The 10,605-nt window shown below is 49.3% G+C and overlaps 1 protein-coding gene across 1 annotated transcript; it reads right to left on the bottom strand.

Annotated features, from left to right (window-relative positions):
- Window positions 1–1,628: 1,628 nt before the first annotated feature.
- LOC309560536 (phosphorylase b kinase regulatory subunit alpha, skeletal muscle isoform-like) lies at window positions 1,629–9,926 on the bottom strand (the record flags this gene model as incomplete). Its single annotated transcript, XM_082264166.1, has 5 exons — window positions 1,629–1,849; window positions 3,054–3,254; window positions 6,834–6,887; window positions 6,972–7,145; window positions 9,834–9,926. 5 exons carry the CDS (start codon window positions 9,924–9,926, stop codon window positions 1,676–1,678), a joined length of 696 nt encoding a protein of 231 aa, XP_082120292.1. The 3' UTR covers window positions 1,629–1,675.
- Between the last annotated feature and the right edge of the window lie 679 nt (window positions 9,927–10,605).

The raw sequence follows: 10,605 nt of genomic DNA on the forward strand, positions 1-10,605 counted from the left end.
CAGCACTGCGGCATTCACTGCAATTAATTTCCAAGCAAAGAAAAAAACAAAATTTTAAAAAAAGTAGAACACAAAAAGTAAAAAAGAAAAAACAAAACCTCAAAATCCCAAAAATCAAAACCAAGCAAAAAACAAAATAATGTATAGGGAAATCCGTGCTTTGGATGGCGTAAGAAGAAACAAAAAAGCAGCTGCTGTTCACCCAAATGGGGATGTGGGACTAAATAAATAAATATTAAACAGCGCTTGCTATATATGTATGAAGTATGTAATAAATCTACAGTGACCAAAATGCTAAAAGTACCAAATGGATACATATAAAAATGTGCAAAAACTGTTTTAAATGACTATTATACACGTCCATATATTGTCCAAAAAAAAAAAAAAACAGTGCAAATGTACCACACAGTCTGAGCACATTTGCGCTGTTTTTTGGACAATATATGGAAGTTTATAATATTTATGGTCATTTAAAACTCTTTTTGTATTTTTGCACATTCATTGTATTCATCTTTGCCCTTTTCATTTTTCTATGTATGCATTTGGCACTTTACTTATTAGCATTTCGGTCGCTGTATATTTATTATATACTTTATTTTATTTATTTAGCAAACGCTGTTCATATTTATTTAAAAAACAAAATAAAAAATTAAAAAACACTAAGACCCGGTTCACATTAGCGCGACTTGTCAGCCTGACAAGTCGCGGTCCATTGACCGCTACAGGACCTGTTCTAATAGGAGCTACACAAGTCGTTCCGACTTAGAAAAAGGGTCCTGTACTATTTCGGGGCGACCTCGGAGCGACTTGCATAGACTTCCATTATGTGAAGTCCCTGCATGTCGCTCCAAAGTCGTGGTGCAATGTACGTCCCTGAAGTAGTAAGGAGTCGTGTCGCCTCAGTGTGAACCGGCTCTGAGAAATAGAAAACAAAGCACAAAAGTAAAAAAACCATAAAAAAAAAAAAAAAAAAATAGAAAAGTGCAAACAAACAAACAAAAATAAAAAAAAAAACCAAATAACAAAACAAGAAAATCAACAAAAAATAGAAAAAAAAAAAAAAAAAAAAAAGTAAAAAATAAACCAAACCAAAATAAACAAAAACAAAAAATAGGCGAAAAAGAAAAAAAAAAAAATTGAGAAAAAACAAAAACCCCACCCAACAAAAAACAAGGAAATAAATGAAAAAAATAATATGACTAAAGGAGAACTGGGCATGGGAGACAACACAGCTTATAATTTCAGTGCAGCAGAGGCAGCGTTGTCAGCTCATTACAGGAAGTTAGGCGCTCACTGGATTTCTGGCAGATGATTAGATATTTTTCTGTAACATTTTAAAGGGATATTCCATGGGAAATCATTGCATAGAAGTATTTTTTTTTTTTGCCCGGACATACACTTTAAAACATGGCGGATTTTAGCCGCGTGATACTAGAGCCAGGCTTCTGTTCATGGTGTCTAACATGACCAGCTAACATCACGAACACTTTGCAGTCTCTTCTCTATATTGCTCGGTTTCTGCGATATTTTGGGCTTGGGCTACTTGGCCAACCATAGTCATCGAATCGTCCAATCAGTGACCTGCAACACACTCTGGAGTAGGTCTCAAGAAGCGACAAGGCAAAAAGGCGATTGTGGCAAAAGTGCATTTTTTCGGGTGGAAACTGTCCGTTGGTCACTGCATGGAGCAGCCGCTGTGCGGCAGAGAGTCCTGCAAGGTGATGGCCACTGATTTGGAGAGGTAAGTCATTGTGCCGAAGCGTCCACTGGGGGTGCTGTAGTACAGCAAGCAGCAGATTCCAGTTCCGGGGTCAACTTTCAGCATGCTGTCGTCTGCACCAAGCACTTTCTGCAGAGAGGAAAAAGAAACAAAGTTACAATGTTATTAATATTTGGGAATTCTATCGCGCCAGCGGTTTGTGCGGCACATAAAATAAAGGGGGGCGGTACAGTCTCCAAATTCAAGAGGATTGGGAAAACCTTGACCATGAGAGCAAATTATCTAAAAAGGGAGTGGCACTGTTACTGGTCGACTCATGTATGGAGGGGGGGGGGCGACTCCGAGATGTGAGGCCACTAATGTGATGGGGGGGTCTCTGATGTGAATGGGGGCTCCAATGTGATGGGGGGGATCATGTATAGGGGGGCCTCTGATGTGTAGGAAGGACTATGACTGGATGGGAGGCCTCTTTTATGAAGGGGAGACCCTAATGTCATGGGTGGTTTCCCTCCCATGTGATGGGGGGGCCCTCTGATGCGAAGGGGGGTGACTCATATATAGCGGGTCTCTGATGTGATAGGGGGGACCTCTGATGTGAAGGGAGGGGGTTGATGTAAAGAGAGAATCTTAGATTTTATGGGGGGGGGATGCCTTGATGCAATGAAGGGATGTCCGATGTGAAGGGGGGGACCTCTGATTTTGAGGGGTGGTGGAGACGACCTACTGTATGTATAGGGGGTCTCTGATGTGATGAGGGGGGTCTCTGAAGCACAGGGGGACCTTTGATGCGAAGGGGGATGACTCCTATATAGAGGGTCTCCGATGTGATAGGGGGACCTCTGAATTGCAGGGGGGGGATGTGTGATGTAATGAGGGGATCTCGGATGTGATGTAGGGGATGTCCGATGTGAAGAAGGGTGGGGGGAGAAAACACCTGATGTGAAGGAGGGGGGGGGGGGTAGAACCTTCTAATTTTGAGGGGCGTGCTATACTTCTGTATAGGGGGTCTCTGATGTGATAAGGAGCCTCTGTTGTGAATTGGGGCTCTAATGTGATGAGGGGGGCCCATGTATAGAGGGTCCTCTCATGCGATGGGGGAACTCTGATGTGATAGGGGGACCTTTGATATGAAGAGTGGTGGGGACCTTTGGTGTAAAGAAGGGACCTCTGATGTGAAAATAAATACATCTCAGCTGCTGTTGGTATGTTGATGTTATTCCGCTTTATAATGAATAGAGATTTGAACATTGATGTGCTCATTGCAGAGGACTGCACACACCATAAACTGGTTGGAATCTATTATACATAAGATGAGAAGAGGACGGCTCCTGACCTGCTCCTGGCAGAAAAGTTCATTAGCGATGCGAACAATCTTCTCCACATGGATGATTCCACCCACACTCTGTATATCCACTTCAGCAAACATAGTCAGGACCAATATGGCCTCCACCAACAGCTGCCGGTACTCCGGCTGAGGCACGCGGTTCAAGACGGACTCCACATTTGCTGAAAACTTCAACTCACCCGGCGTCATCTGTAATTAGTAAAATCTCATTTAAATTCGCTTAAAACTTGTGCAAAAACGTCAACAGTTTACCAGCGGTCTCCAAACTTTCTAAACATGGGGCCAGAGTACGGTCCTTCACACCCAGAGGGCATCAATGGGAGAGAACAATGCCCCATCTTTGCTGTCAATGAGAGGATTTGTGCCCCATCGTTGGGAGAAATTGTGCCCCGTCAGTGGTGTCGTTGGGAAGGAATGGTGCCCCCGTCAGTGGTGTCGGTGGGAGGAATGGTGCCCCCGTCGGTGGTGTCGGTGGGAGGAATGGTGCCCCCGTCGGTGGTGTCGGTGGGAGGAATGGTGCCCCCGTCGGTGGTGTCGGTGGGAGGAATGGTGCCCCCGTCAGTGGTGTCGGTGGGAGGAATGGTGCCCCCGTCAGTGGTGTCGGTGGGAGGAATGGTGCCCCCGTCAGTGGTGTCGGTGGGAGGAATGGTGCCCCCGTCAGTGGTGTCGGTGGGAGGAATGGTGCCCCCGTCAGTGGTGTCGGTGGGAGGAATGGTGCCCCCGTCAGTGGTGTCGGTGGGAGGAATGGTGCCCCCGTCAGTGGTGTCGGTGGGAGGAATGGTGCCCCCGTCAGTGGTGTCGGTGGGAGGAATGGTGCCCCCGTCAGTGGTGTCGGTGGGAGGAATGGTGCCCCCGTCAGTGGTGTCGGTGGGAGGAATGGTGCCCCCGTCAGTGGTGTCGGTGGGAGGAATGGTGCCCCCCGTCATTGGTGTCGGTGGGAGGAATGGTGCCCCCCGTCATTGGTGTCGGTGGGAGGAATGGTGCCCCCCGTCATTGGTGTCGGTGGGAGGAATGGTGCCCCCGTCGGTGGGAGGAATGGTGCCCCCGTCAGTGGTGTCGGTGGGAGGAATGGTGCCCCCGTCAGTGGTGTCGGTGGGAGGAATGGTGCCCCCGTCAGTGGTGTCGGTGGGAGGAATGGTGCCCCCGTCATTGGTGTCGGTGAGAGGAATGGTTCCCCCCCGTCATTGGTGTCGGTGGGAGGAATGGTTCCCCCCCCGTCATTGGTGTCGGTGGGAGGAATGGTGCCCCCGTCAGTGGGAGGAATGGTGCCCCCGTCAGTGGTGTCGGTGGGAGGAATGGTGTCCCCGTCAGTGGTGTCGGTGGGAGGAATGGTGCCCCCGTCAGTGGTGTCGGTGGGAGGAATGGTGCCCCCGTCAGTGGTGTCGGTGGGAGGAATGGTGCCCCCGTCAGTGGTGTCGGTGGGAGGAATGGTGCCCCCGTCAGTGGTGTCGGTGGGAGGAATGGTGCCCCCGTCAGTGGTGTCGGTGGGAGGAATGGTGCCCCCGTCAGTGGTGTCGGTGGGAGGAATGGTGCCCCCGTCAGTGGTGTCGGTGGGAGGAATGGTGCCCCCGTCAGTGGTGTCGGTGGGAGGAATAGTGCTCCCTCATTGGTATCAGTGGGAGGAATTCTGCTCCATCATTGGGGTCAGTGGATACTATTCAGCCCTTGGGGCACTAAAGGCAAGCAAAGTGCTGGATCTGGCCCCCCCCCCCCCGGTCTGAAGTTTGGAGACCACTGTCCTATACAATTATATGTGCATTTAAAGTATTTTATACATGCCATTTCCCTTGTGTAGACATCCAAAAGCCCTGAGACTAAAGCTGGGTGCCGCTATCTTAGGAGTGATGTCAGCAGCCCCTAAAGACTAGTAGCCGACACTCCAATTTAATCCTTCTCCCTGGTAGCTATATAAAACATTATGCAGGGAGGGGAGGGGCAGAGGAGCTGGGCCAGCGCAGACAGTATGACTTTCCCAGAGGGCAATGATATGAAAGGAGGGAGGGGCTGGGTCAGCACTGAATGTAATTAGACACTCCCAGAGGGGGGAGAGAGCTATGACATGCTAGAAGAGAGGAGCTGGGCCAGCACAGAGGGAATCAGACAGTCTTAGAGAAGGAGAGGGCCATGACATGGAAAAAGGGAGGAGCTTAGTCAGCATAGAAGGTAATAAGACACTTTTGGAGGAGGAGATTACTATGACAGCAAGAAGGGAATGGAATAGCTGGGCTAGCACAGAAAGTTATTAGGCACTCCCAGAGAAGGAGAGGGCTATGGCATGCAAGTAGAAGGAGCTGGGCCAGCACAGAGAGTAAAAAGACACTCCCAGAGGAGGAGACTGCTATGACATGCAAGGAGAGAGGAGTTGGGCTAGCACAGAGGGAAGCAGACAGTCCTAGAGGAGGAGAGGGCCATGACAAGCAAAAAGGGAGGAGCTGGGCCAGCATAAAAAGTAATTAGACACTTTTGGAGGAGGAAACTTCTAAGATGGGCAAGGAGGGAACAGCTGAGCCAGCACAGAAAGTTATTAGACACTCCCACATGGGGAGAGGGCTATGACATGCAAGGAGGGAGGAGCTGGGTCAGCATAGAAAGTTATTAGACACTCCCAGAGAAGAAAAGGGCTCTGGAACGCAAGGACAGAGTAGATGGGTCAAAACAATAAGGTAGACACTCCCAGCAAAGAAGAGGGCTAGGACATGCAAGGAGAGGAACTGGGTCAGCAAAACAAGTATATAGACACTTTCAGGGCTGGAGATTACTATGATGGGCAGGGAGGGAACAGCTGGGCCAGCACAGAAATTACACACTCCCAGAGGGGGATAGAGCTATGACATGCAAGGGGGGAAGGAGCTGAGCCAGCACAGAAAGTTATTAGACACTCCCAGAGGGGGGAGAGGGCTATAACATGCAAGGGGGAAGGAGCTGAGCCAGCACAGAAAGTTATTAGACACTCCCAGAGGGGGAGAGGGTAGAGAGAAGCTGGGCCAGCACATATATTACATACTCCCAGAGAGAGGGGGAGAGGGCTATGACAAGCAAGGAGAGAGGGTTATGACAAGCAAGGAGAGAGGGGGAGAGGGCGCTGACAAGCAAGGAGAGAGGGGGAGGGGGCTGACAAGCAAGGAGAGAGGGGGAGGGGGCTATGACAAGCAAGGAGAGAGGGGGAGGGGGCTATGACAAGCAAGGAGAGAGGGGGAGGGGGCTATGACAAGCAAGGAGAGAGGGGGAGAGGGCTATGACAAGCAAGGAGAGAGGGGGAGAGGGCTATGACAAGCAAGGAGAGAGGGGGAGAGGGCTATGACAAGCAAGGAGAGAGGGGGAGAGGGCTATGACAAGCAAGGAGAGAGGGGGAGAGGGCTATGACAAGCAAGGAGAGAGGGGGAGAGGGCTATGACAAGCAAGGAGAGAGGGGGAGAGGGCTATGACAAGCAAGGAGAAAGGAGCTGGGCCAGCACAGAAATTATTACACACTCCCAGAGGGGGAGAGGGCTATGACATGGCAAGAGGGGAATGCTGAGGGAATTAAAGCTCCTGAAGAAGTCACATTTCCTAGCAGGTTCAGAGGCCCATTGCAAGTGAATAGAGAGCTGTATATGGAATGGGAAAATGCTGCAAATACGCATTTTAAATACTTGTTTACCTGCAAATTTTTGTAAGGATCCCTTTTAAACACTGCACACAAGAAACCATTGGGTAATGAATTAATCAAGCATTAATCCAAAGCTGAAATGCCAATTTTGTGTGGACTGACTCTATGCAATGCTGTACCTCACGTGTGCTAGAAGAAGGCAGGACAAACCCTTCCACAGACAATCCATGGCACTGAAAAAAAATAAAAAAGAACATTTGAGAAACTCTGCCTTCTCCATGACTCTTCTTGTAATGTAAAGAATATATCTGCCTTACCTTCTGCAAAATAGCCCAAACTTTCTGATAGAAGCCAACTGGCACTCTGTTCAAAGCCCCATCCAGTCGTCTTCTACGGAGCCACTGCCCTTGTCGGCTATCAGAGGCGCCTTCGTCATCAGATGAGGTCGTGCTGAAACGGTCACCAGACACAGAAAGAGCATCACCAGGCCTCTGAGGAAGGAATGAAATTGTATATCAGTAAAATAAAAGCAATTTGACCATACCTGTATTTTGGCACAGTCCCCCTTTCCACTAGTCTTCCCTGATCCTCGATGAGCTTAGCCACCACTAAGGGATCTCCCATCAAGCTTTTCATCTGCACATGCTGGAAGGATCTCAATGCATTCTGAGGGACAGGTCATATGTATATCATCCCAAAAGGTAGACTCTTGGTTGAAAAGAATGGAGATTCTGACCAGAGTCTGGCCAGGAAATTCTGCAGTAGTAGCGGTTACGGTACCCCCCTGGTAGATGACATGGGCTCATCTGATCTAAGTGACAGTTGGTCGTCACCAGAACACCCCACAAGAGGTAATGGGCTGGAAACCCTAATGGTCTCCAGTTTTCTTTGCCGCAAACTGCCACCAGGTTGTGGCTCACAGGACCACCCTATCAAGTGGTTGGTGAACAGAAGGGCTATGGTGCACTGACAATTCATAAAGAGGCATTCAAGAGAGTATTCAGGTCCAGGCAGAGGTTGAGGTAGGCAAGAGAGTAGTCAGGTTCAGATAGAGGTCAAGGCATTCAAGAGAGAAATGTCCAGACACAGGTCTTGGCAGGCAGCAAGCAAGAGGGTAGTCAGTTCCAGGCTGAGGTTGAGGCAGGCAGCAGGCAAGAGAGTAGTCAGAACAAGGCAGGCAGTAGACAAGATAGTAATCAAGTCTAGGCAGAGGCAGGCAGGTGGTAAGTCAGGTTTAGACAGAGGTCCTAGCAGGCAAGAGAGTAGGGAGGTTCAGGCACAGGTTAAAGCAGGCAAGATAGTAGTCGGTCGAGGCAGCCAGTAGGCTAGAGACTAGTCAAGTCTAGGCAGTGGTCATGGCAGATGGCAGGCAAGAGTAGTCAGGTCCAGGCAGAGGTCGAGGTAGGTGGCAGACAACAAAGAGAACAAAACCAGGCAGAGGCAAGAGAGTAGTCAGGTCCAGGGAAAGGTCGATGCAGGTGGCAAGCAAGAGTAGTCCGGACAGGCAAGCAACAGGCAGGCAGCAGCAGATTCAGTACTAAAGCAATCTAGCTCCAGGGTAGCCAATTGCCCAATTATAGATTATAGTTTTTAAAAAACTACATTAATTACCTCCAATACTTACCTAAATCTTTGGTCATGTGACACAACAGGTCACAGGTCTTCTCTTTTCTGAACTGCAGAGTGCGAGCTTCCACCATAAAGAGCCTATGTCACTGCCCTGTGACATGGCCACCTCTTATGAGCTGCCATCAGCAGGTTCTTGAAGATTTCAGTGTCTTGATATCATCATGGAAAGGGGGTGGCAACAAGACCAGTCAGTAAACTGCGTCAAAGAATCACTGATCTTCACTCTGGGAAGAGGTGCTGGCGAGGGTCATGTGATGGCAGACTCAAGTGAAGTTATACCGGTGAAATGTGGAAGGAAGGGGTAGAAGATGGTGGGATGAAATGTTAGAGAGAAAGTGATAACAAGATCAGTCAGTGTCATGGATGGACTGCAGTGGTGAATCAACAGTCTTCCATTCTAGGAACAGGTGCGAGTGAGGGTCAGGGGGTGGTGGGCTCAAGCAAGGGCTGTAATGGAAAGGAGGTGGCAGGCAAAACTAGGAGATGGAGTGATGACATAGAGAGTAGATGACAACAAGACTGGTCAGTGTCATGGATTGAATGCTGCTATGAATCATTGGCCTTCATTCAGGTAAGAAGTGCAGCCAGGGGTCATGTGATGACAGACTCAGATGAGTAATCTTGGGGAAGGGTGGAAGAAAGGGGAAAAGGATGGCATAATAACATTATAAAGAGAAGGCGGCCACAAGACTGGTCAGTATATTGGATAAACTACTGGGGTGAATCACTGGTCTCCAATTTGGGAAGAATTGTGGGCAGGGCTCAGGTGCGTAATATTGGCAAATTATGGGAGAAAGGGGTCTTCATTCCGGGAGGAGGTGCGGGCAAGGTTTATTTGATGACCGATTTAGGTGTGTAACATTGGGGAAGGGTGGGATGAAAGGGTACAGGATGGCGTGATGACATCATGGAAAGAAGGTAGCAAAAAGACTGGTTAGTGTCATGGATGAACTGCTGTAGTGAAATATTGGTCTTCACTCCAGGAAGAGGTACAGGCCAAGGGTCACATGACAGCAGCCTCAGGTGCGTAACATTGGTGAATATAAGGAAGAAGATGGAGGGGATGGTGTGACAGAAGGCAGCAAGAAGACCAGTTAATGTGGATGAACTGCAGTGGTGAATCACTTCTAGAGAAGCAGTGCGGGCAAGGGTGACGTGACGGAGACTTAGGTGCGCAACATTGGTGAATGGTGGGAGGAAAGGGGAGGGGATGGTTTGAAAACATCATAGACTGAATGAGACAAGACTGGTCAATGTCATGGATAAACTGCTGCTCGGTAATTCATTGGTCTTCACTTTAGAAAGGGTTGCGAACAAGGGTCACGTGATGGGGATTCAGGGGCGTAACACTGGTAAACAGTGGAAGGAAGAGGTAGACAATGGCGTAATATCACCATATAAGAGGATTCCACTAAACAAAAAGTCTGCAAAGAAAAGAAGATAATTAAAATTTCACCTCCCTAGTAGGTGATCCAACACTTTCGGGTCTGGGGCGCGAATGTGCGCCCCCCTTCGGCCCGCGCCCGCTGTGGAAGCCCAGCAGCAGGTACGGCAGACTCGATGTCCGCCAGCATCATCCATTGTTCAGTACACAGGCAGAAAGGCGATCTACCTAATTGGCGCTCTGTCAGCAGGGGAGGCATGGGTCCTGTGTTCCTGCAAAGCATGGCAAATCTATGCCTTCCCTTAGTAAAAGCACCTCACATACTGTGGCAGGGTGGCTGCTCTGCGCCTGATCAGGTACCTAGTATGTGATCTGACACTTCCAGGTATGGGGAGCGCATGTACGACACCTTCAGCCCGCTCCCATCACCCACAGCAGGAGCCCAGAAGCGGGTACCGCGGACTCGATGTACCTGGCACCCCCCTGATCGTAACCGGCACTCCCCGATCGTTCAGTACACAGGCAAAACGGTGATCTGCCAGCAGGGAAGGCATGGATCCTGTTTTGCTGCAAAGCATGGACACAGGTCTATGCCTTCCCTTAGTAAAAGCACCTCCCCCCCCCCACAGTACACAAACACTGGCTAGGAACATTGAACTAAGCTCCATTTCATGCTGAATAAGCTCAATTATTAATGTACCTATCTTTAGATAGATTTTTACTCCAAAAGCATTTTATTAAAATTGATAAAAAAATAAAATAAATAAATGTAAGATTTAACCACATTAAGACCGCCCGCCGGAGATTTTCTGCGGCAGGCAGCCTCAACCGACGTAGCCCTACCTTGGTCGCATTCGTAGCGCTGGGGGGCGAGCGCACGCCGCCAAGGGCGCACTCCCGCCCCCTCTAGGCAGTGGGGATGCCGATGCATGGGGCCG

This window comes from Pelophylax lessonae, assembly GCF_965119305.1.
Source record: "Pelophylax lessonae genome assembly, chromosome: 7".
Classification (NCBI taxonomy): domain Eukaryota; kingdom Metazoa; phylum Chordata; class Amphibia; order Anura; family Ranidae; genus Pelophylax; species Pelophylax lessonae.